At 55.6% G+C, this 25,667-nt stretch overlaps 2 protein-coding genes and 1 long non-coding RNA gene across 10 annotated transcripts in view; 1 reads left to right on the top strand and 2 right to left on the bottom strand.

The window, feature by feature from the left end:
* Positions 1-3,457, top strand: part of PSD4 (pleckstrin and Sec7 domain containing 4) — a 37,179-nt gene extending 33,722 nt beyond the window's left edge. The window contains exon 17 of one of the 2 annotated variants that reach the window (XM_032652584.1): positions 1,207-3,457. In XM_032652584.1, the coding sequence (XP_032508475.1) occupies positions 1,207-1,464 (258 nt within the window). In that variant the 3' untranslated portion in view covers positions 1,465-3,457. The remainder of the gene's footprint in view (positions 1-1,206) is intronic. The other variant, XM_032652583.1, reaches the window with a different exon arrangement.
* LOC116764207 lies at positions 2,992-5,919 on the bottom strand. Its single transcript, XR_004352755.1, has 2 exons — positions 4,045-5,919; positions 2,992-3,724 (listed from the first exon to the last, which is right to left on the bottom strand). It is a non-coding gene; the product is annotated as an uncharacterized LOC116764207 (long non-coding RNA).
* A 4,347-nt stretch (positions 5,920-10,266) lies between these two features.
* The window catches only part of PAX8 (paired box 8), a 61,317-nt gene continuing 45,916 nt past the window's right edge, over positions 10,267-25,667 (bottom strand). For all 7 annotated transcript variants that reach the window (XR_004352699.1, XM_032652193.1, XM_032652195.1 and 4 more), the window contains 3 exons: positions 23,875-23,976; positions 17,141-17,227; positions 10,267-15,685 (listed from right to left, as the gene is read on the bottom strand). Coding sequence is in view for 6 of the 7 variants with exons in the window: in XM_032652193.1 (XP_032508084.1) it covers positions 15,609-15,685; positions 17,141-17,227; positions 23,875-23,976 (266 nt within the window). In the remaining variant the exon portion in view is untranslated. The remainder of the gene's footprint in view (positions 15,686-17,140; positions 17,228-23,874; positions 23,977-25,667) is intronic.

The following is a 25,667-nucleotide window of genomic DNA, read 5'->3' as shown; positions in this document are numbered from 1 at the left end:
AATCTATATCTTAACAGAATTATTTCTCCTAATAGCTACCTAATAATAATAATAGGCAGTATTTCTGAAGCTCGCATTGCATGGATTATCTTATTATCTAACTACTCTGGGGGTAGGGGCGGTAATCCTCATTTTACAGATGAGGAAACTGAGGCACAGAGAGATTAAGCGACTTGTCCAAACCTGATACATTTTCAAGAGACTCCAGTTACATCCGTGCCTCGTGTATGGTCGTAACTAAGGAATGACCTTTATTAGCTCTGTGATCGATGCTGAAATATTTTTTCCCACCCGGCACGCACCCTGCACCCAAATTCAGGAGGAGGGTAGGCGAGGGGCAGTGTGGGAACAGAAGGGGTGAGAGGCCACCCAGGGGCAGAGAGGGGAGAAGGGAGCGTCAGTGTCACCTCCTGGCTGTGCCCACCGGCCCTCGCTCTGCCCTCTCCCTTTCTTTCTGGTTTATCCATTTGGCGCGCTGGCTGCATCCATCGCTGTGAGCACGCCACTTCCCAGAGGCCCCGGCGTGTGGCCGGTAGGACCCAGCTCTGCACGCGGCATTCCAGCCTCTCCCTACCACTTTCTGACCAGCTGGGACCTTTAGCAAGGCCCACCCCTCCCTGGGCCTCACTTCCCTCTTTACGAAGCAGAGCAGTGACTCCCACCCGACCTCCCAGGGCTGGGATGGGGATCCAGCGGGCTGGAGGGTGGGAAGCACTAGGTAAACTGGGAACTGTATCCGAAGGATGCTCGTTACAGGGGCCCAAGGAGTGTTAAACAGATGAGGGTAGTTAGCGTCATACTCTCCAGATGCCAGTTGTTAGAACGCCACGCAGACTCACTTAGGGTTGGGCACAGATGTGCACTGTTTATGTTTGTGCTGCACAGATCTCGGGCCTAGTGGGTTACGGATCTTTTAGTGTCTCAGCGATGTAACGTGCTCCAGAGATGCCAGTCACAGCACTGCACGCTGTTGGCTGTTAGACCAGGGCTGGACTTACGGGTGTAACCATAAAACACCCAGGGAACGGCAGGATCTGCAGATACGGTTGCTCAAGGAGATGCTAGCCTTTGGCCCGGCGCTCCTTCTGCAGGAGTCTTTATCGCCATAGCGTCATTCACATGTGAGCTGTCTGTCCCTCACGATCCCAGCCCCCTCCCGACCTGGAGCCGGGGTGGTGCTAAGGCGGCGGGGCCCGTGTGTTGCAGAAAACCCGTTACGAGACCTACCTGCAGCTGCTGGTGGCCCGTCTGCACTGCCCGTCGGATGACCTGGACCTGTGGGAGGAACAGCTGGGGAAGGAGGCTGCAGGCCCACAGGAGTCCAAGCCCAGCCTGAAGAAGTCCCACTCCAGCCCGTCCCTGCACGTGGATGAGGCCCCCACCACGGCCAAGGTCAAGCGCAACATCTCAGAGCGCAGAACCTACCGGAAGATCATCCCCAAGCGGAACCGCAATCCGCTGTGAATCGGGTGCCCCCTCACCGACTCTGCCCCACGGCCTGGGGTGGATGTGGGATGAAGCCCCGAGGAAGAGCCTTGTCTCAGCGGGCGCATGTGGTGATGAGGCCCTGCCCCTCCCCCGCTGAAGGATAGCCTTGCTCCCCTGTGGTCCCTCGTACACGGGAGTCTCCCCAATACTGCTGCCCCCGCCCCTGGCTGCTCCCGAGGGCGACAGGAGGTCAGGAATTTGGCTCCGCTCCCACAGCTCATCCCATGTCACCCTCCATCCCTTCAGAAGCCACAGCGGACACCTTTCCCAGGCCTGCGGGCAGCTCGGTGCTTATTTGAGAGTCACAGCACTCGGGGACCCCCGACCTCTGGGACAGAGGCCGGGGCAGCAGATCCCTCTGGGCAGACGAGCTAGGGGAGCCGCAGCCCTGAGGGTGGTCTTGTTCTGGGAATCAGGTGGCCTGCTGGGAGAGGTCCTGGGAGACCCCAGCCAGGCCCCGCCCACTGGGCGGACAGCCTTCTGGGTAGGGGCAGGGATGCGGCGAGTTCAGGGGCTCAGTGAGGCTGACCCTGGGGCCCCTGCCTTTGTCTCCTCTCCCACACATCACCCACTCGCAGTGGGCAAACGAGAGAGGCCCTGCCTTGCATGGCCAATTGCTGATCGTCAGAGCGGAGCCGATGGCGGTCAGTGAGGGCCGGAAGGGGTGGCGGCCTCCAGAGCTCGGTGGAGAGCCCTGGAACGAGGGGCCTTTGCCTCCCCAGAGCAGGGAAGGAGTTCTCTCCGGGTTCAGACCCTAGGGAGGCTGAGGGTAAGAGGTGGTGACGCGTCCGCATCCGCTGGGGGCTCTGGAGAGTTGGGGGGGCGGGGGCGGAGGCCTGGCTCCCTTCCCTGAAAGCTACATGCCCGAGGGGCTCCAGGACCCTCCCAGTCCCCTCCCCTGTACCAGCCTGCTCCCAGGGGCCCTTGCCACCCTGCCTGGGAAGTCCCCTTGTGCTCCATCGGGCTGGCTCCCAGCTGGGCTGTTCTCTGGGGGAGGTTCCGGGCACTCGCGGACCCGAGGCTCTGCCTGTGGGAAGGAGGCTGGGCTGCAGGGGCGGCCACCATTGTCTCTGTTCAGCCAAGTGTGCGAGCAGGCGACCCGCCAAGAGGGGCCTCTCCACTGCCCGCCTGCTGGCTGACGCACGGCCCCTCCGGCCTTCCTGCCGGCCCTGTCCTCCCCTTCATGCTTGCAAGCAGCCTGGAACTCCACCAGGTGGGGCTGGCACTTGGGGGCCACGACGGGTGTCTGGCCAGGGCCCAGGGCCGGGCCACACACCCAAAGCGTGCACAATAGATGCCAACAAAGAAGGAGGTGTGTTCGAGTGTAGGGGCAGGGGAGGGTCAGCCAGTTCCGGGCAGCTGGGGCCACCCGCAGGGTGGCAGGCCGCATCCCCCTTGCCGTGTGTGCGTGCATGTCTGTGTGCGTGTGCATGTCTGTGGGCGTGTATGTAGCACCCTGAGCAGGTGCAGGAGTCACATATGTAGGCTGTCACAGCTGGAGGGGACCTCAGAATCATTTAGTTATCCACTCATGTGTTCATTCTTTCATTTCACAAGTAATATTAACTACCTTTTATGGGCCAGTGCTATGGGATTCAGACACGGATTAAGCGCATCCCTGGCCTCCAGGAGATGACTGTCCTGCTCTCTGGTTTCCAGTTGGCAGTGTAGAGACACGCTGGAGACATTCCCATCCTACACCCAGGGATTCAGATACAGTAGATCTGGGTCAGGGACACCAATAGGTACTTTTAAGACTCCCTGGGCAACTCTGATGTGCAGTGGTAGTTAACAGCCACGGTGCAGTCCGGTCGTCTCATTGGATTGAGGCGGGAGCCTAGCGCCAGGTGGACGTGACTTGGCCCAGGAGTGATGCTTACAGGCTGAATGGCCGTGAGTGGGTTATTTGACCTCACTGACCCGTATGCTTATTTCTAAAGCCCGAATAAAAGGCAGAGCTTGGCTTGCAGGTGTGCGTGCGTGTCACATTTCCATGCTTCTTTGCTCTTGTAGAACTGGCATCTCCCTTTCCCCCCGGGCATGTGAGGCCTTCAGAGCCAGGTGACCGTGGCTGCCGGGTCCCCCTCTGGCCAGTGCTGTCCTGGCCCCCGTTGGCCTGGAGGCCTGGGGAAGTGGAGGTGGGTTGTTGGGCTGTGGTTATGACATGTGAGCACCAGGGGGCGGGCTTGCATCTTCCAAGCCTGGGCGGCCCAGTTGTCCAGCCACAGCTGTGCTCCTGGAAAAACAGGAAGTTAGGCCGCCCCCAGGCCTTCCCCCCTGCCCCGCCCTCTCACCAGAACCAGGCCCTTCCACTTCCCCAAACCCATAGTGGCCCAGCCAGGCGTCCCGCCATCTGGGGAGGTCTGATCCAAGCAAAGGGTTGGGACTTTGACATCTTCCTGCGGATGGAGAGGAAGACGTTTCTGGAACCTTATGGGGACAGCCTAGAACTTCCTACAGAACTGTCCCAAGGAACCTACAAAAATGGAAACCAAATGAGCACCGAGTCCCGGTCCTGGGTTTGGAACGGATCAAACCCCACGGGCCTAGACTCACCTAGAGTAGTGTAGTGTCCACCCTACTCTTCTTTCCTACTCAGCACTGGGTTGGTCCATATCTTTGCAGGAGAAGGGGATGGGCACAGGTTCTTGGTGAACAGCTCAGACTCCATAAGGCTGGCTGAAGTTTGCCCTCGGTTCCTCCTTTCCCACCTAGGGAGCTCAGCTAACCAGGAGATACCCCAGATGTAACCTCTTCCCGGTCTCTCAGCATCTCTGCTCCATCTGGCTTTCTGCTGAAGACATTCATTTGTTTGTTGTTTGCCAGGCACCAGGGAGGAGTTGAGATCACTAGGGCCCGAGGCCTCCTCGGTCCTTTCCTCTGGGGGCTCCGAGTCAGATGGAAACAAGTGGGGCGTGTCCTGCTCGGCAGGAGCTGGGCTGGAGGGTTGAGGTGGGATAGAGTGAGAGACACACGGTGGTCAGGGTGGGCCGAAGCTGGATCGTAAAGGACCTGGTGTGCAGCCTAGGAGGGTGGGTTTCGAGCAGAAGAGTGACGGGCTCATGGCTTGGGAGATAGTCTGGGAGTTTGGCTTTAAGAAGATGGAATGACTTGAGTAAGTGAGCCTAGAATAGGGTAGATTATGGCCTGGAGATGTTTTATACTATGCATGCAAATTTTCTGTAAGTCTAAAATAAAAAGGGGGTGGGGGGAAGAGAACGCCCTGGAACCTTGGGACAACCTGGCCATCCACATCTGGCCACATCCCTCTCCCTTCCGCCGACCCCCCAACTTGCTTGCTGCCCATACTTAGGGGGTGTCCTGAATGCCACACTCTGCGTAAGGGCCCCTTCCCACTGCCCCCTCTGCCAACACCTTTGCCTTCAGCTATCCTGCATCTAACTGGCCCCCATCTCTACCTGTTCCCTGCCTTCTGAGGAAGCGATGCTCCGTGCATTCCTGGAACTGACCCTCCCCCTCCCTCGTGCCCACACCCCTCCCCCTCCCCATGTCCTGCCTACCCTGACCTCGCCCTCAGGGGTCCCATCTGGGTTTTCGGCCTATGCTCTACCCCTTCGTTATCTTGCCTCGCAAACAACTTGAAGTATCGCCATCGTGAGGAAAAAGAAGAGCCTGCACTTGACCCGTCTGCTGCCTGTAGCCGAGATCCACGGATGTGTGGTCTTTGCCAGCCCTTTCCCTCCCTCCCCTGGTCCCGTTCACACCTGGCACGTTGGCCTCCAGCCACTGCTCCCCACTTACGACCCTCAGTCATCAAGCTTCCTCACCTCTCAGCGACCTTTGGCCCCACGTGCCCCCTGATCTGTGGAACCCGCACAAGGCCCAGTGTGACCTGGCCAGTTTGTTAACTTCCTGTGCTTCCATTTGCTTCTCTATAAAATGGGGATAATAGCACTACTTACCTCACAGAGTCCTTGTGAAGATTAAGTGAAATTATGCACGTAAACAGCTCGGAACAATGCCTGGCACAGAAGGAAAGCCTGTTAGCTATTAGCACCGGCCTCACTGGCCTTCCTCAGGCACCCTCCCGCCTCTGGACTCCGGTTCACATTCTGCCCTCAAACGTGGGGTCCTGCTCCGAGGCTGGGCCTCTGCACTCAGCTCTCCCTCTGCCTGGACTTTGCAAGTGACAGATGTAAACTCACATGGGCTTTAGCAGAATAGGACATTGTTCAGCTCCAGTAACTGGACAGTCTGTGTCCAGGTCGGGCTCCACACTGAGCCAGGAACCTGTTTCTCTCTTGTTCTTCTCCCAGGCCTAGGAGGACAGGGGCAACCCTCACGGTACCGAGGTGGCCCCAAGAGCTCAAGACTCCCTCTTCTTGGTACAAATCTAGCACGCAGAGAATATCTGCTCGTTGGAAATTTCAAACTCAAGTCCAGGGTAGGGTCTCGTCTTTTTTTTTTTTTTTTTTTGCGGTACGCGGGCCTCTCACCGTCGTGGCCTCTCCCGTTGCGGAGCACAGGCTTCGGACGCGCAGGCTCAGCACCATGGCTCACGGGTCCAGCCGCTCCACGCCACGTGGGATCCTCCCGGACCGGGGCACGAACCCACGTCCCCTGCATCGGCAGGCGGACTCTCAACCACGGTGCCACCAGGGAAGCCCCAGGGTAGGGTCTCTTTGAGCAACGTACATTGGGCCATGTGCCCACCTCTGAGCCAATCACTAGGGGCCTAAGGTAATCAGAGGCCTCCTTCCGAGATGGGGGTGGGGTGTGGAGGCAATGCCACCCAAAGGATGGAGGGGGGAACATCTGCTGAGAAATTCGGAGTGCTAGGACTGGGAAGAGGCAAAATCCCTTGCCGTCCACATGCCACCTCCCCCATGAAGCCTTCCTTGACTCTTTCTCCCCCCGTTATTCCCTATCACATCAAAGCCTAACTTTCTACACCCCTCCCCTGCCCTCCCCTCCTGTCTTTCCTGTCTCTTTGCTCCCAGTAGAACATAAACCTCCCAAGGGCGGGAACAGGGCTGGTTGTTTTCCATCGTATCCCAGGGCCTGACTCCTGGTGTTGAAAAAGGTAGATCTCAAAACTTTATCCTCCCTGGGCTTCCGGTACTCCACGTTCTCCTGGTTCGTCTTCTACTTTCTTGCATGTTCTTTTCTGTCTTTTCTCCGCTTGTAACCTCCCCGCGGCCCAGCCTGAACTCAGCCTTTTCGCAAGGGGGATTCTCAGAGATCTCACCTGGCTGACTACAGGGCTGTCGCTTTAGCTTCTGGGAAGAGCCTCCAAATCTAAGGTTTCAGTCCTGATCTTTGCTCTGAGTTTCAGACCCGTCTGCAGGACGTGGTCCCTCAACCAATCCTCCTGGAAATGGTAACTTTCTGTACAGATGTTACTCATTACACGGGAGAGTGAACTTAGGATCATCTCCCCTAAACCTGTCCCCGGCTGACTCCCCTTTTCTATGAATGATTCTGTGACAGGTCGTCCATTGCTTTGAAAGACAACGTACCAGGATGATGAGGAGATTTGAGCCAGGTGGGCCTCTGCTTCACCTTGGGTGTCAGGTAGAAGCTTCTGATTTTCTGGATCTCTTTGTCCCCATCTGACAGGGTGGGGAGGAAGTACATGCACAGAGAGGCGCTGACTCCCTCACTGAGCGAATGAGGCCTGGTAAGTGACCGTGACAACCCTTTCACCTGGCCGCCAAGAGACTCCAGGCCGATTTGCGGCTCGGGTGCAGCCACGCAGGACCCACTCTTCCACCCGTTCTGATGCTTTATTTCTTATTTGTATGTCACTAATTTATTGCATGCATTTCCTGTGAGCTGTCTCAAATCCTCTCTGGAACAAGGTGGGAATACATTAATATTTAAAATAAAATAAACAAAATGTCAGCTTGTGTGTGTGTCTTAGGCTGGAAATTCCTTAAGGGCAGGGACCGTGTCTGTTTATATAGCACCTGGCACGGTGTCAAATTGAGGCTTAACAAATGAATTTTGATGAAGACGAGAAAGAAGCTGCCGGCACGAAGATACAGAAGTTTGGATCTCACCCTCAGGCCAAACCTCATCCAAACCCCCTTTTCGCAAGGGGTAACCTTCCTCAGGCCCCAGCCAAATCCTCCCCCTGTTCCCACCCATCCAGGCTCCTTTCCGTCACCGCTGCCCATCCAGACTCCCCATAACCAACCCCGTCCTCACCCACACTCCGCTCTCACAGATGCTCCCCTTCTTCCCCAGTCACCCCTCACTCGAGCCTTCACCCCAAAACGCCCGGCCCACCCTTCTACCCATTCACCCCGTGCCCCAGCCCCGCAGGCCCAGGCTGGGCAGGAGCGCATGGTGCTAGGAGATGCCACCGGCTGAGTGTTTCAGGTGCCAAGGCACGCGGAGGGACCTCCAGCCAGGCGGGGACCTGGCAGAGGGAGGGGAGGGGATAAGGTGCTTCGAACCTCCAGATGCAGCAGTTAGAAAGAGGACAGAGGCAATGATCCTTCAAATTGCCACATCTGTATAATCTGCTTTTTATTTTCTGCTTCATGAAGTTTTATTTCCCATTATTTATTCACCTCCCCTTCCTCCCCTCCCCCACCCCCGCTCCTCCTTTAGCAGGCGACATGCTCAGATGGGCCCCGAGCCTTGGCCTGGGTCTCCGCCCACCCCCGCCCGGCTGGCTTCGGGGAGAAGGCACCTGGTCCCTTTCCGATGACGCCCTCTCCTCTTGCCATCGTTGTGTTTCAGCCCCCAAATGCCCCTCCCTCCATCCTCCAAGGAGAGCTTGGTGCAAATGTGCATGGGGGAAGGGGGTCACAGAGGTGAGGCGTGTCCCCAAGGCCCCGGTCCCCGTAACCACCCCGAGCCGGAGCTTATAGCCGGGAAGGACCCAGGAGATGGAGATGTCGACCTCACAGCCAGGTGGTGTCTCCCCGCCACGTGCCATCCACCCGCCTCCTCTCCCGGGCCTCTTCCCGACCCTCTCTACCCAGGACCTTCTTCATCCTCCCTTCCCTCCAGTTCTTGGACCTGTGGTCAGGGTGCAGGGGGTTACTGAGATGGGAAGGAGGGGGACCAGCCAGGACTGCAGGGAAGTGAGCTTTTAGAGGCCCTGAGCATCCCCTCACGCCCCACCCCCACCCCGACCCTGCTCCCACTGTAGCAACAAAGATGCAGCTCAGAGAAAGACCCGGGCCGTCAGGTTCTAGTTAGTCACGGGGTGCGGGGGGCAGGCAGGCCCACAGTGGCTGCAGTGGGGTGAGAGGGTGTTTGGGAAAGGGCGCTTACGTTGTGAGTCTCCTCGACGTCGAGCCTTCTTGCCTAGCGCCCTCCTCAGCCCTCGGTGGGACACAGAAGCTCAGGACGACAGCCCTTTTTCAGGCCCGAGGTTGAGGGTTTGCAGTCGCTGTTCTTAGAGGCTGCTTCTTGGAGGCGCTATGGATGCTCAAGAAAGGCCTGGGAGGGGCGTGAGGGATTTTGCAAATCTTACCTGAAACCGGACAGCACTTTATATCCCCTCTCTTCTGGCTTTTATCCCTTTCCCGTCTTGCCCTATACTGACTTTTATAAAAGTCTCATTTTGTAAATAAAAGCTCTGAAGTTTCTTGTTTTTATTTTGGGTGACGGTGGTGGTGGTATAATCCCGTCCAGTTCATCTTGTTTCCTTCTAGGTGCCTGTCACAGGGTGTGGCACAGAACAGGTGGTTTATGAACTATTTCTGAATGAACAGATGAATCAGTGAATGTGAGAACTAGGCCTTCTCAGGCCCCAAACTGTATTATTAACTGTGGCTAATTCACTTCGCTCAGGTTTCTGATTTCTGTCCCAGCCTGGAATCCTCTGGAAGCCTGGCTTTAGCCCAGCCAGCTGAGGCAGGACCCCAGGGCCCTGGGGTGGGTGGGCCACCAGAAGCCAACCACCCCCCCACCCCACCCCAAACAGAGACCGGATTCCGCATATGGAAATACGGTGTTTGCCTGATGGAAAATTACCAGGGGAATTTGGTAGAAAGAGGGCTTCATACCTGAACCAGTCAGATGAGTCCCGTAATGCCTTTCACCGCCCAGGTGACTACTGAATCACGGTGTGACGGCTGGACATCGTTCTGGCCCGAGCCACGCATTTTACGAAGCTGAGGATTTCCCTGGGGTTGCCAACCGGGGAGGCAGCCAGGGCGGGGACACAGCCCCACACCCAGGCCTGAGCTCTGGAGCAACGCTGTCCCCCAGGGGGGTAAACAGAGCCGTTACGATTGCCATAGCTAACAGCTCCAGTGACACCACAACCTCAGCCCCTAGAACGTCTGGCCAGCAGGTCCTTTCCCTGATCGCCATCATCAGCATAGAGGGCGGCTCTGGGGAGGGCGTGGCTGTACCTCCTACCAGTGAAACCTCAGTCCTCGCCGCGGCCAAGGGGCCTTGCCCCCGCTTCCTTCTTTCTTACCCTCTTCTCTTTCTCTTTCTTCTTCCCTTTGGTGGAGAAGTAAGTTTCCATTCGGACCGAGCTCACCCGTATTGATGAACAACGTCTTTGCCGCAGCAAGGTCCCCTGGGGAGGCGTGTGGGTGGGCTGGGGGATGCTCTCCTGGCCCGGCCCACGGGGGTGCGCTCCTCTCCCCAGGGGGTGTATGGGGGGAACCAACGTTGCCCACAGCCGGGGGCCTCCACTCAGGGCCCCCAGGAGGCACGAGCAGGACGTGAAAACCGGGGCCTGATGGCAGTGGAAGGGCGGGCTGGAGGGGAATGTGAGTTCCCAGGCCCGGGCTGCTAGTGCAGCTAACTAATGCCCTCCTCCCTGTAAAAAGCAAACACATCTAAAACAAACAAAAAGATTTATTTGTAAATGAAAGCGGGTCTCATTCAAGGCTGGCCCCGGGAGTTGGGGCGGCGGGCAGGCAGGGCTGCGTGTGCGATTGTGTGCAGGCACGCACGTGTGGGCTTGGGCTCCCGTTACACGGGGAGGATGCCTTGGCTGGAGAGGAGGGGGAGGGGAAGTGGGGCGTCTCAGAGGAGGGGGGACCCGGAGGCGCGGTGGGGGGAAGGGAGTTGGCTTCACGCTGGTACTAGTTTGATTTATCCCTAATGAGTTCTCAGCACATGGCTGCTCCGGGCTCACTCCGGGGGCCAGCGCGGCCTCCCGTGGGCCCCAGCCCGCCCCCGACTCCAGAACAGACGCCACTCGCTCAGAAAAGAGCCAATTTCCACTCTGCACAGTCTGCTTCGCTCAAGGGGAAATCACATTTCCCTGGGAGAGCCGGACGCAGCGCTTCACTCCCCAGCCTGGCCGGCTGCCACCGGGTACAGATGCAGAGGAGCTGGGCCCTGACCTCCCTTCTCCCCCAAAACAAAGCCCCCCTTCCCCCAGCCCTCGCCCCAAATCTCAGGGCAGCCTCTCAGCAGCTGGGGCTTAGCCTTTGCCGCTCGGCTCAGCGAGAGAAGGAGATAGGGGGACGTCCAGGGGAGGATGTTACCGGGGCGGGGACCGGCCTCGCTGGCTTCCTCCAGCTTTGTCCAGGAAACCAGGCACCGGGTTTGGTTTGAGGGGCTTAGAGATGTGGCGATGGGGTTGCCGGTGGTGTGTGTGGTTGCATGCGCTCGAACAGGGAGCAGTAGGGAATCGGGATCTGCCATCAGGAGATAAGGACCTCCAGCATCCGTGTCCCGAGAGCCCCCAAGAGCCAGAGGAGGAGAATAAAGTAATGAGAAGAGTTAAGAAAGCAAGCGGAAGGGGTGGAAGGAGGGAGAAATGCTTCCAGCCTCTCCTGAGCAGACACGGGGAAACTCTAAGCCCTCCCGACCATTCACTGCAGACACAAAGGTCTCTCAAAGGAATAACTGTTTCGGACTCAGCAGAAGAGGGTCTGCTGAGATTGAAAGAGGCGGGAAAAGGAAAGAGAAAGGTGCGAGGGAAAGAGAGGAGGCGGCCTTTGTGGGCCGGGATGCTTTCATCACAGTCACAGCGGCAGCTGCAGGTAGCAGGCTGGGTCACTCCCTGTCTGCGGGTGTCTCACAAACTGAGGCAGAAACAATCAGACCCCTACCTGCGGTGGAAACGCTTTATGACCCTAAAAGTTGGAGAAGGGGCGGCCTGGGGGGACATTAAGGGTCAAGGAGGCGGCCACATAACTCTGTCCCTCCCTACAAAGTGATGGGAGCCTGAGGTCTCCGCAGAAGCCTGGCCACATCCAGCTACTCAAGGACTTAGATTGGGATGCAGATTTGGCCTTAGATTAGGGGTCAGGCTGTGGCCCCAGCTCCTCTGAATGACCTTGAAAGATCCAGTCATCTCTTGCTCTCAGTTTCCCCAAGGGCAAAACGGGGCCGATGTTAAGAATTGGAGACACAAGTGGATGGGAATGAGTTTTGTAAAAACAGACAGAGACTAAGCCTATGGGGGAAGGGTTATTCTATCTTCTGAGGATGGGGGAGTTCAGGGAGGGCCAGGGAGGGAGCCCCAATTCCCCCTGAAGCTCAGGGCACTGACTCGGGACCCCGAGGTCTCCAGCCCCCTTGTCCTGTGCCCACCCCCAAAGGACGAGCCTTAGGAAGACTCTGGTGGGAAAAGTTGAGAGTATTTGGGGAGGGGGCCAGGAGGATGGTGAGGACAGCGGGAGAGGGGAAACCTTCGCAAGCCCCTCACCTTCTCTGGCCTCCTACTTCCCCATCTGTAGACTGTGGCCATGCTCTCCTCTCACCTGAGGTTGCTGTGAGGGTTGAGTGTGTGTCTGGCACACGACAGGCAGAAGGTACGTGTTTTTTAGTAACAACAAATGCCAAGAATACTGGCGAAGAGACAGGAGGGGCTGGCCTTGGGGCAGGACTCCTAACTGCCCCTGCCTCCCCCTGCCGCAGGCCGTGGGGTAGGGGCCAGAGGGTCACAGCAGCTCCAGTCCACCTTAGAAAGGTGTGTTCTGCCCTACATGGTGGGCCCAGGTAGGGTTCTAGCTGCTCTGTCTCCCAGCAGGAAACGCACCACCATGCAAGGGCTGCCTGGCCCACACAGACCGCTGAGCTCCAGGCACCCTGGGCTCTCCTGGCCAATGCCAGGAGGGCAGGGGCCACTGGAGGAGGAAGGGTAGGATGACAGACCGGGGAGTAGGGCCTGGAAAGCTGAGGAAGACTCTCCACACAGGCAGTGAGAGGGATGGTTCCCGGGGGCAATGGGGATGGGGCATGGGGCGGGCGGTGAGACAGGGCCCTCGCTGCCCTGGGAACACCTCGGGCCCAGGCTTCGTCCCCAGTTCTCCCACCGACACACGCACTGCTCCCATATACCTTCAGAAAACCCAGGGCCTCGACCCTGCTACAGAGTAAACTACCTCTCCGCCACTTCCCACGCAGCTACCCACGGATACTTCCCACGCTCCCCAGCAGGAAAGCCGCTTCCTGTTCATCTGTGCCTCCCAACACCTGTCCTCCCCGCCCTTCCCCTCATACTCTTTCTTCACCACGACCCCGTCATGTACCTCGCCAACTTGTCCCAACACCACCCCTGATGTCAGGGCACCTGAGATCATCTCTCCCCGCAAGCACACAGACGGCTGTATTTTCCAAGCCCCGAAGGGGGACCCGTGGCTTGACTGTGGACGGAGTGTCTGGAGCGCTACTGGCCAGGACCTGCCGCACACTCGCCGACACCTACTCTGAGCAGAGTGTCCCGGGGGGCCCAGCTCACCTCCGGAAGGAAGGGGAGTGCTGAGCCACGGTCAGCCCGCAAAAGCGCAGCCCAGGTCCCTTTGTCATTCAGGGCTTGGAGAGGCTGCCAGCGCACCAGGGTCCCCAGAAAGGATCTGGCTGGGAATAGGAAGGATCGCTCTGCAGGCTCTGGTGGGGCACCATCCACCTCAAGGTGATTCCTGGGTGGGGACTGTCTTAGGGCTCTCAGGAACCCAGATATAATGGGATGCAGTCCTGCCGCCATTGCTCGTGGCTGGAGGAAAACCCTGTTATTGAAAACTGAGCCTCATCTCAGATCCGCTCAGAAGTCATGGGGACTGGTCTTTGCGGGGGGCCCACTCTGTCTACGCCATCCGCAGCGAGCATTCCTCGCCTCTCCTTTGGGAGGACCAGGGAGGTCAGAGGCCTGTCTCTCAGCCGCTGCCCTCCCAGCCTGGGAGCCCCTGGTTGCGGTGCTAGTGGGGGGATGAGGAAGCCCCTCCTCCATCTGACTCAACCTCAGCTGTTATCTGCCTAGCTGTCGGCATTAATCTGGGCATCCTGCCCCCGGCTCCAGCTGGGTCCCTCACGGAGGGGGTCCACGCAGACACCAGGCGGCCGCTGGTGGGCCAGGCACCCTCTTGGGGGCAGACACCTGGCAGTCACCATTGTGACTTGTCCTCTAAAATTTCACAGAAGGGGGTTGTCCTAAGTCCTTAGAGTAGCTCCCTCACCCCCTCCTGGCCTCAGCTTCTTGATCGCACAGTCTTGCCAAATACTTAGGAAACAAACCCCCAAAAATTAAACTCTCGGTGGCAGTCTCAGAACCTCCCTTGGGTCTAGAACCCCCCTGGCATCCCCGATGAGAGCCCTGCGCTGTTGGGTGAAAGTGCTGGACTTAAGGTAAGAGGATTTGGTTGAATCTCCTACTTCCTGCCTTGGGCAAGTTATTTCATTGTTTTCTGAGCCTCAGTTTCTCCATATGTAAAATAGGGCAAATGGCGGCTTAATTTATGTGAGGCCCCATGCAGCAGAGACCAGAACTGTCTTCTCCCTTCCCTCCTCTCACACCTCAGGGACCCTAAGAGCTGTTTATGTGGGCTCCAGTGGAGAGCTGTTCCCGGATCTGCCTCCAACCTTCCCGGCGGGTTCTCTGGCTTCCTGTTATTAAGAACAGCAACTACCTGTGGGGGGGGGGGGGGGGGGGTCTGTGATTGGCCGGGCACCAGGCCACGCGCTTATTTTATGCTCGCATTTACTCAGAGTTGGCGCAATCGAAGCTTGGGATACGTGATTTGCCCGCTGCTGAACATGTCTCTGGGGGCAGAGGGCGAATGCTAAGTCAGGGGCTCTCTCCCTTGGGCATTCGTGGTCCTCTCAATGCCCGGCCCCAAAGTGAGTTCGCTGGCCACTGGGCTCTGAGGTTCTCTGGAGAAAAAAACCCAGTCCTGGGGTGCCTCCTTCCCCAGCCAACCCCAAAGCTGGAGACCAAGAGTAATGGTTTATTGAGTCTTGTGGCAGTGGTGGGTTGTCTTTAAAAAAAAAAAAGAAGCGTCACGGGGAGAAGCCCGACATGGCAGGGAGACAGTTCACTGAGAGGAAGAGGGCAGCTGGACTCAAGCAGAGCCTCATTTACAGTATTTACAGTCAGGCCTGGGGAGCGGAGGGCAGGAATGGTGGGAGCCAGAGAGGAAACCACCATGGCTGGCTTTGGGGGGTTGTCTTAGGGTCTCTCGGGTAGCTGTGGGCTTGGCAGGGCTGTTGGGAGGGGAGGCGGGTCCCCAGCCATTGTGCCTGGCTCCGCCCTGGGCAGGGCTGCACCCCACCCCCAGGAACCCCGGGGGCTTCGGAATGTCTGTCTCAAGCTGCAACAGGCTCACGGACGGAGCTCCTACACGCACCGCATGCAGGTAGAAGGAAGGCGGATGACCACCTTGACCACCGGGCGGAGCTCCTGGTTGGCTGGACCCAGTGTTCAGCCTGTGGGCCAAGAGGGAGAGGAGTGGAAAGCGCCGAGCAAGCTGCCCAGAGAAGGTGGTGCCTCTCCGGGCGGCGGTGCGGGAGAGCCCGCTGTGGCTCGTGGGCTGGACCGAAGCGCTTACAGCCCGCGGCTGCTAGAGCGTGTCGGTGATGGAGCCACAGAGGTGCCTCTGTGTGCCCCTGACCCCGTCGTGGGCCCCATGTGCCATCCCTCTCAAGCCTCTGGCTGTCCCCTCTTCTCTCCCCACTTCTCTTCCAATTTTGTCTCTTTGGAACGGGACGGTTCTGTCCCCCTGGGACTCCTGCCCCTCATTAAGGAGTCCTGGAGGACAGCGCGGCCTTCTCCAACGTCGTCCGGTCTCTCATGGTTCATTAAATCAACCACACAGGGAGGGAGCCGTGATGCTGGATTTGTGGTTATTTTTCATGTAATAAATAAAGATTCCTTTGTGTGACTCTCTGGGGCCCGTCCCAGGCCGAGTCCTTCTGTTGCTCAGTCGCTCCCACTGTCCCCATGGCAACTACAGATGGTCAAAGGCCGCGGCAGTGGTAGGTGGCGCGCTTGGCCTTGTTGCGGAGCTGTAATAATACGGGGAACCTGGACACGTTCGAAAAAAGAACAACACCACCTGCTGGTCAGAAGGGGAAACTGCACCGCAGCGTCTCCCTGCCTCTGCCGACCTTTAAGACAGCACAAGTTAATCATTGATCCCCCAGGCCTATCTGATCATCAAAGATTAACTCCTCTCTGGCCCTATTTCCTCCTTCTCTGGCCTCACCTTTGAGTTTCTGGCCAGAAGGAGAACAGTGGCTTCTTGCCCCTCCCGCCATGACTCCTTTGACCTTCAACGCCCTTGTATCAGGGGGAGGGCAAGAGAGAGCGGTTACATTTGGAACCCTGAAGAACCAAGTTCACGCGGGGAGATCACTGGGGCTTTCCCCAGCCTTGCCCAAAAGGTGCGAGCTCAGAGGATCTTCTTCTTGGGAAGTAGGGGGATTGGATCCTGACTGGTCGAGGGGGATGCACATTTGAGGGCCTGCACCAGGCAGCTCTGCACACCTGCAGGATGGGCAGCCCAGGAAAGTTCCACGGGTAGGGCATGTCTCAATGCCGTCAGCCTTTCCGGCTACATTGAACAGAAGGGTGGCTTGAACTTATCTGGCAAACAGAACCCAGCTCAGCCAGCCTCCTAGTCATTTCTGGAACATCAGGAGGTAACAGGAGGAGAGGAGGCGTCTTGGGAATGGACGGTCCTGCCAGGCCTGCGACGGCGCCCTTGCGGTTGGCCGTACTGCACTGCGGCTTCTGTCCGGTTCAGGTTTGCTCCGAGACCCTTAAGGCCATCCCTCACGGAGACTCCAGTGGGATCCCTCACGTTCCCCATTAAGGGGCCTGGTTTCCTGAAAAGCTTTTCTACCCAGCCCAGGCCCAGGGGGAGACAGGGGCTGAGGAGCAGCTCTACAGCTCACTCTCTGTTCCTCCTGAAGGCTGTCCATATCTCAAGCCAAACAACAGGAATGTGGCGGAACAGAGGATTTCTGTGTAAGGGCTCTGCTGCTGAATCGTGAGTATTTTTGAGTCGCTTAGATGGTTAATGTGGGCAACAGGATGGCACTGTTTGCAATCAGGGTGCTCCCCAGCAGAGGGGCAGCTGGCACTCCTGCAGGGCGCCCCTGTGACAGCGTCTGCAGCTGTGGGACTCCAAGTCCCTGAAGGCAGGCAGTCCCCCTCCAAGACTTTTCTGGAGTCCACCCACCACTGCCCTCCCAAAGCCTGAGCCCTGAATCTTACACAAAACAAAAGATTTAACAGACGTGGCCTCAGGATGGAGAAGAGAGACAGTGATGCACGCAAGTCTCTCTTCCTTCTGCCTCTTCTCCCAGGCAACCCGGTACCCTGCCTTCCCTCTATCTGCTCGGATTACGGAAAACACCTGTCTTCCCGGGCCCTCCATCTAACTGGGGCCTCCCAGGTCTCAGGCAACTTTTGGCTCAGCCTTGCACACCCCTCCCCGCAGAGCAGAGGGCCTGGGAGGCCCCAGAGGCAACTTACTCAGCAAGCTGGAGTTGGGGAAGCGCCAGGCCTCGCTGTAGGAGGAGTAGGGGGTGTGGCCATAGGCGTTGCCAGAGTATTCGCTTCCTGTGGGAAGAGGATGTGAGAGACCCATGAGGTGGAGGCACCAATGGAAGGCTGGGGATGGGGGACCAGGGTCTGCAGGGCAGGCATCGAGCAAGTCCTCCTCCATCAGTCCTTCGGGGGCCCCTCAGTCTGCATCGTGTGGGGCAGTGCCTTTTCCATCAGGGACTGGAGGTACTGCCCCATCAAGATCAGCCCTCACAGGAACCCCAGGACGCAGATGTTAGTATTGTGCCCATTTTCCAGATGAGGAAACAGAGGCTTGGGGATCTGCAGAAGCTCACACACATGGAGGGTTTGGTGGAATTTGGAAGCTGTGCTGTGACCAGGGCCCAGGTTCTAACCACTTCTGCGGCTGCCTGGACCTTCTGTAAAAAGGTCTTTCCCGGAAGGGCCAATGGGAGTGAGAGGGGTTAGGGGTCATGGAAGGACTCAGTAAGGATAAGCTTTGTAGCCTCCCTAAATATGGTTTGTTAGGGAGGGGCGTGTGTTTGGTGGTGGTGGGGTTGCTGAGGGTGAAGGGAAGGAGAGGGGAGGGCATCTGTGTCCTGGGACTGGCTCCATAGAGATGTTTGTCTCATTTCAAATCTGCCACTGCAAGCAAATTCAGTGCACGATTTACACAAAGCAAATCATATCACCTCTTTCTGTGAGTGGATTCTTGGCTTCACCAAAGGAATTACTTACCAAAAAAATTACTTAAGAATTCCTTTAAATAACAAAGCAGACCACCGCAATTACTGCTGGGGCTTGGGACGGGGCGTGAAGTTGGCAAAACACTCTCCCACACAGTAAGCCCCTTCATTCTCATAACCTTCCGACAAAGTGCTCATCAGTAGCGCCAATTTATAGAAGAGGCAATCGGAGTATAGCACGAGTGAGCAGGGGGCCTCAAATCACACAGTTAGGAAATGGCAGAGCAGAAGTTGACCTGAGGGCTCTTAACTTGAAATTCCAGATCATCCATTTATGTACTTAGGAGACAATTTCATCCACAAAGCCAGGTTCCCGCCAACCCTGAGCTCCGGTGAATCCACACCGCCTTCCAGAATCTGATCTGCTGTTGTGAGCCTCGTGCTTTCTGTGGTTCCTTCCTGATCTCCTTCCCAGAGTCTAGAAGAGAGGCTCGAAGCTGCCTGGCTCTGGAGCTGGCCTGTCTGGAGCCAAATCTCCATGCTCCACTTCCTAGCTGTGCAACCTTGGACAAGTCCCTGAACCCCTCTGAGCCTTAGTTTCCTCATCTGTAAAATGGGGCAGAGTATTGTCCCTATCTCGTGGGGTTTTGCTGAGGATTCAATCTGATAACACACGTCAAATGCTTATGAGCGCCATGCTTGGAATATAAGAAGCAGTCAAGAAACGCTAGCTTTTATGATTTTCCCATTAGGTAGGCGCTGAAATAGAGCTTCATACCAGTCATCCAACCAGTGTTAAAGCCTGAGCTGGGGTCAGTAGGGGCTTCTTCCCTGCCAGAGAAGAAGGCAATTGCACACCAGGAATGGAAGCAAGGAGGAAGAGCCGGAAGCAGAGGAAGGTTACTGGGTCCTCGTCCGGGGAGTCAGCATAGGCAGTAGTAACAGGAAGTTCCTTAGGGGCGGGGCCTAAGTCTAACACAGGTCAGGAGCCCAAGAAATACATGTATAAGAAGGGAGGGAGAAGAAAAGCAAAGGGATGAATATAGAAAGACAGGAACTAAGAAATGATCTCATCCAGGGATTTCCCTGGTGGTCCAGTGGTTAAGTCTTCGCCTCCCAATGCAGGGAGTGATGGGTTCGATCCCTGGTCGGGGAGCTAGCATCCCACGTGCCCCGTGGCAGAAAACCCAAAACATAAAACAGAAGCAATATTGTAACAAATTCAATAAAGACTTTAAAAAAGGTCCACATCGAAGAGAATTTTTTTAAATTAAATATAGTAAAAAGGAAAAGAAATGATGTCATCCAGCCATTCATTTCACAAATGAAGAAACTGCTCCCCAGGGAGGGACGTTTGCCCAAGGCCACACGATCCCTTAGGGCCTGCTAGGACCCTATAGACCCCAGTGCTTTCTCTTGCATTCACCACGCAGCCTGTCCCGCTTACTGCCGGGTTCAGCGCACCCTGGAAGAAGCCGGTTCTACATTGGTTGCCCAGCAACGCCCTCGGGCTTTGACCCCACCTCACCCAAAGCCAACCTCAGCGGCTCCAAAGGACAGGAAGAGAGGTGGAAAGTCCAATGTGTTTGCCCTCCCCCTGTGTTACTTCTTCGTGCGTTCACTCACTCGCTTGCTCACTTATTCACTCATCCGACACACACTTACAGAGTACCTATCTGCTTCGGTCACTTAGAAGTTGGAGTAGGGTACGAGACTCAGGAGGTGGTACACGCCCTGGGTGCAGCATCCTCCCACCACCAGATCTGTCAAGCCCCCTGCAGCCAAAGCAGATGAAATGTCCCTGCACCCATGAAAGGTCAACCCATCCTCTTTGCTCTGCATCCTGCCTTACTCCCCTTTCTGAGGATTTGGTCCCTACAGTTTATCCCTTCTCTTTACTCTTCATCAACGTCTCCCTTTCCAATTCATCACTGCCTTAGCCAGCATACATGCTCTGCCATTCTTCTCTTTTAAAAATCCTCTTCTTACCCCACATTCCTCTCCAGCTACCAGCCCTTCTCTGCTCCACGGTCTCTGCCCTCGCCTCCTCATTCCCCTCCAATCAGGCCAACGACGATCTCTTCAGATCTCCGCAACCTCTACCCTGATCACTCCAGTGGTCACTTCCGTGTCCGTCACCCCCCTCAACCTCTTAGCCGACCTTGATTCAGTTCATCACTCCCTCCATGCCTTTGGGTTTCACGAGGCCAGTTCTCCTGGTTGGCCTCCTAACCCGAGGGCCTTTCTGACTCACTGGCCCTGCTCGTTCCTTCTCTGCTATGTCTCTGAATGCTGAAGAATCCCAGGGCTGGGTTTGTGAGCCTCCTGTGATTTTCCATTCACATTCCCTTTCTAGTGATCTTGTGTAATCCCTTGGCATTAAATAACAGCTTTGTACAATGGCTGAAATTTATGCCCTAGTCAGGATCCTTTCCTGACTTCAGACACACACCACGTGCCTGCTGATGTATTAAACCGGTGATCTAGGTGGTGTCTCAATCCTAATATGGTCCAATAGAACGCTTGACTTCCACATGCCAAATACCCTACCTCTTCCTCTTCTAACTTCCCACATATATACTTGTCACCACCATCCATGCTGTTTCCCAAGCCCCAAACCAGGGACCCATCCTCGTTTCCCCTGTCATTGAATCCCTACAGCCAGTTCACTAGTAAGTGCTGTTGGCTCTACCACCAAAATCCATCCTCAGTGTCTCTGTTCTCCTCCTTCCCTGCTACCTCCATGGCCCAAACCACTGTTATGTCCTGTATGAACTACTGCAGTTGTCCTTCAATTGGTCAGTTGGTCTCTGTGCTTCCTCTTTTGACGGTCTGCAATTTGTTTTCCCAGTGGCCTGAGTAGTTTACAAATTCGACCCATCCACAAACAACATCTCCTCATTCTGCAGTGCTTTTGCCACTCACTCACTGTTCTCGGATATTTCACCCTCTTTCTTTGTGTGATCATGCTAAACTAGTTCCTGCCTTGGGGCCTTTGCACTTGCTGTTCTTTTGGGCTGGGGTCGGTCTGCCCCAGTTTATCACTTGGTTGACCATTTTGAACGCCTTCTCAGAGAGGCCTCTCTGGATCACCCGATCTAAAGTAACCTTCTCTCCCTGTGGCTCTGTATTACATCATCCCATTTTATTGTCTTCCAAGGGCTTATCACTATCTGAAATTATCTTGTCTATTCATTCACTGACTTTTTTACTACACTTTTTTCCTCCACTGTTAGGCTGTAAGCTCCATAAATAGAGGGACCTGTCTTGTTCACTGCTATATCCCCAGCATCCCATGCCATAGATCCTCAACCACTATTTGTTAAGTGAAAAGTGGCGAATGGATGGTAGGAGGCAAGGATGGTTGAGAGGGTGGATAATGGATAGATGAAAGAATGGATACGTGAAAAGATGTATGGAAGGATGGATAGAAGGACGGATGGATGAATGGAAAGGTGGACGGATGGATGGATGATGGAAGGATAGAAGAAGGGATGGATGGATAGAAGGATGGGTAGATGGATGGGTGGAAGGAAGGACGAATAGAAGGATGAATGATAGGAGGATGGAAGAATAGATGACAAGATACACGGATGTATGTAAAACTGTGTGTAAAGATGAATGGATGGAAAGATGGAGAGATGGACGGATGGATCCATCTATCGGAGCTCTCAGTACAGCTCCAGAACTGGTTAGAGGGTCATTAACTGTATCGATGAGACAGGAACAACGGCAACAACGATTAGAAGGCACAAGAGAAGATGAGTGGATAAGAGAAATCTGTGCCCTGGTCTGGTTCCTACGTCGCTCTCCTATAACGCATGTCATTATTTCCGGTATGGTGGGAAGCAGCGTGGTGTAGTGCGCTAGGTTTGAAAGAATGCTAGATTTGAAATCAAAAACGACCCAGCCACTTAGTATGGTTATGAACCCGAGCGCACTACTTCGCTTTTCTACGCTTGTTTCCTTATCTACATAAAACTAAGATCATACCAGCTTCCCAGTCTTACGGTGAGGATTAAATGAGAAATAAATGTATACCTATGAATGGCCAGGCACACAGAAAGTGCCTGACAAATGATCTCTTCCTTCCTTCCACAATTGATGGAAGAATGTCATTGGTATGCCTTGCTTTGAGCACTTTGTCTGTACCTAGCACACAGTAGGTGCTCAATGAAGGTTTGATTTTAATGGAAGGAATCTCGCTTCAGTCAACTTGGAGATTGTAACCACTGGTAAGAGATGGACACGAATACTTTTTCTATAAAACAATTCCTTAAGAATTCATTTGCACCATGGAGTTACTGGGAACCAGGGATGCATCTAAATAACATTGTACTTTCTGAAAACTGATTTGCATGTAACTTACTGGGAGCCCATCCACCTTGCCAAGCAAGCCCCCTCTTGGAATTCACTTTGCAGTCCAGGCTGTACTTGTGTTATTTATTTTTTTTCCACAACACCCACTCAGGGTGAGGTCTTTATGGAAACAACCTGGGGGCCTTTGATGAGAGGCCCAAGCCTTCCAGCTACCTCACAGGTCAGACTCTGGGCCCCAGGAACCACCCCTTGCCCTGGGCCTGCCCCCGGGAATGATCCATAATTAAGAGAAAAGCCCTGTGCTTTACATCTCCTCCTCCCCTTCTAAGCAGGCGGCAGGGAAAGGTGGAGAGGTTGGAAGGGGAATGGGGGGAGCCGACTGGAGCCTGGGATTTTGATTGAGAGGCCCCATTATCCACACTCTTAAAAAAATAACCAAATCTTTTCCTTTTTTATCTGGACCAATCTCATTTCACGCTCCAGAAGAGGAAGGGAGGGAGGGAGGGAGTCTGGGGCCAGGAGGGAGAGAGGAGTCAGTATTCTGTATTTTCAACGCTGCATTAAGCACATCGCCACGGTAACCAGGCAGCGACAAGGCCCGCTCAGCGGGTTCCCAGGGAGCGCAGAGCCTCCTTCCCTCCCGCCCTCCTCCTCCCCTCCCTCTGCCCGGGAGAGCCCAGGCCACCTGCCTCGCACAGGGCACCCGAGTGGGTGGCTGGTAAAGAATAACCCCTGCCAGTGGGGGAGGGAAACAGGCCTGGGTGAATGCCTTGAGTCTCTGGAGTCAAAGCCAGAGAGGCTGGTCCAGGGCTGGCAGGAAGGTCACAGATGCCCTGATTGATTCAGAGCCCCTTCCAGAAGCTCCAGGTCCTCAGGCCTCTCTGGGCGGTGCGCATGGCTCTCTTCCACCCTATCCATCCTGGGGTCCTTCCTGTATGTTTCCTAAAAGAGTGAGACTCGCCCAAAGAAACTCTCATTGTCTTTACTTGCCCAAACCTCGATACCCCGGGTCACTGCTGGGTGATGACCACACTGGTGGATAAAGAGACCCCAATGACTGGCAGGGAGGATTCCAGGACAGTCCAAGTGATGATGGAGAAGCACTCCCAGCTCGTCTCACACTTTATAGTACCTTTGGAGCTCTCCGGCCACGGGTCCTGCCCGTGCAGGGTTGAGTGAGTGCGAGGTGTGAAGAAGGTTGTGTTTCAACCATCTTCATCGCCATCATCACCGACACCACGCAAACTCAGATTTTACAGGAAGGGTAAATGGGATTCACCAGAGTGAAATAACTGGGAGACCACGGGTTGCTTGTAGGCTAGGCTTAGGTTTAGCACACAGTGTTCCGATGGCCCCCAGCGGCCTCTCCATCAAGGCTCACTGAATCACTGGAAGAAAGGGCAGAGCTCCGATTTGAACACCAGGCTGTCTCAGCCCCTCCCTTTTCATCATGGTGGGTAATACAGGAGCAACTGGGAAGAAGGGGGCTGAGCTGGAGAGAGTTATGGAGCCAGGACTGCACTGAAGTCTCTTCTCCAGGCATTTATAAGAAGATACACCTCTCGGTCCACGCTTCCTTGCCCTTCGGGAAGCCTATGCGAGGGGCACAGCTCACCTCTCGTCCTCTCTTGCTCGGCCTGGGGCCACCACTTCCTCTTTGCAATGCTTCCCCTCCTGCCCAGCCCCTCCCCTTACCTGCCACCATGCCTGCGATGGCAGAAGAGGCATAGCTGCCCTGTCCACTGGTCGGGATGTGGGGTGGGTATCCAGGCAGCGTGGGGCCCACCATCTCTCGCCCTGCAAAAATACAGCAAAGTGTCATCAGGTGGGCCACTGTGGGCTCCTGTACTTACTGTCTTGCTCCCCTGGGGCTCAGCAAGCCTTCCCTCTGCCATTCCCGCTCTCTCCCGAGTCCTTCTCCAGACCCACTTCCTCCCCCGCCCTCCTCCTCTGAGCCCAGGCTCCTCTCTCCTTGGCTGGCCTTGACCAGGCCACAGGCTCCACCATGCAGGGTGTCCTGGTTACTGCAGTCCTCTATTGTTCCCTGTTCTCCCATGATTTTATTGACACAAATCTTATTCATCCATAAAGATGTCGTGGTATTGGAGGGAGGCTGAGGGCTATGTCTTCTGGGTCTTTGTGGTCCCCCATGGCATCCGCATAGCAGCCAACACAGCTTGACCTAAATAAATACGTTAGAGGCCACTGGACTCAAAGCTCACATCTCCAGCTCCAAGGAGAGCCGGGAACAAGGCCCTATGAAGGGACGGCAAAGGTGTGGCCTGCGGGCCCATCTCTCTCCTCTTTCAAACCTGTGGCAGATATGGCTCATCAATCACTGCACGCTTTTCTGAGCCAGAGGGAGGTTCCTGCCACTGGACCTGGCCTTTCGGGTGGACACAACCTATCAGAGCTGTAAGAGACGTGAAACATGTTGCCTTTTCCTGACCTGGAAAGGAGATGTGGGCTGACAGACAGCGTTTACACATGCCCATCAACCACTGACATCTGTCCATGCCATTCCTGAAAAGAACCATCTCTCTGTTTATCTGTAATTTGTGGGTAATACTCTGGCCTTGGTGACACAGAGGCTGCTCTGCGAAGCCCTGATTTCCCTGGCTTTGCCTCTCCTCGACATCGGGTAGTCAAACCTTCCCATTCTGGAGACCCCACCTGGCCTGCTGAGTTTCTCTCCATCTACACCACGTGCCAACAACCACAGTGCTTCACCCGTGTCCCTTCTTCCGTTGCCCCATGTCCTGCAGGCCCATGAGATTCCACCTCGTCCAAGGACTCTTGGCCAGGTGACAAGGCATCCGGTCCTGCCCAGGTCATGAACACCGTCCCAACATATTTAGGAATAAGTCCATCCCACTCTCAAAATGCCCCAGTTTGAATGATGAAATTATTGGGTCGTCCTAGCTCTTGGTGACGTTTACAAGGTTTCTGAACCTCAGACCTATCGACACTTGGGAAGAGATAATTCTCTGTGAGGGACTGTCTTGCTCATTGTAGGATGTTGGGTCTACCCACTAGACGCCAGGAGCAGTTCCCACTCAGTGTGACAACCCAAAATGTCTCCAGATGTTGTCATATGTCCCCGGGGGGCAAAATCACCTCTGAATGAGAACCTGTGTGTTAGATGATCACCATTACCAGAATGCTTTTACCTTTTCCACACTGGGGGCTACCTTCTCTCCTAGGACTTACATAGGCTCGCTGTGAGCCTCTGTCAACTAGCTTACCAAGTCCACCCCCTCCATGGCACTGTTTGTCCAACTTTCCTCCCATCCATCCCCCAGAGGTCCTCCATATGTCGGGACCTTCAGGGGGTGCCTAGTAACAATGGGAGGGAAGGTACCTCGCATGGAACCCTGTAAGTTGTCAATACAGCAGTAACTCCCTCCTTACCTCTATTTCTAGAGGTTCCCTGAAGACAGTTCATTCATTTGACAAATACTGATTGAGTAACTCTGATACCCTAGGCA

This window comes from Phocoena sinus, chromosome 13 (assembly GCF_008692025.1).
Source record: "Phocoena sinus isolate mPhoSin1 chromosome 13, mPhoSin1.pri, whole genome shotgun sequence".
NCBI lineage: Eukaryota > Metazoa > Chordata > Mammalia > Artiodactyla > Phocoenidae > Phocoena > Phocoena sinus.
The sequence above is the reverse complement of the archived record's forward strand: the minus strand, read 5'-3'. Positions and strand labels throughout refer to the sequence as shown.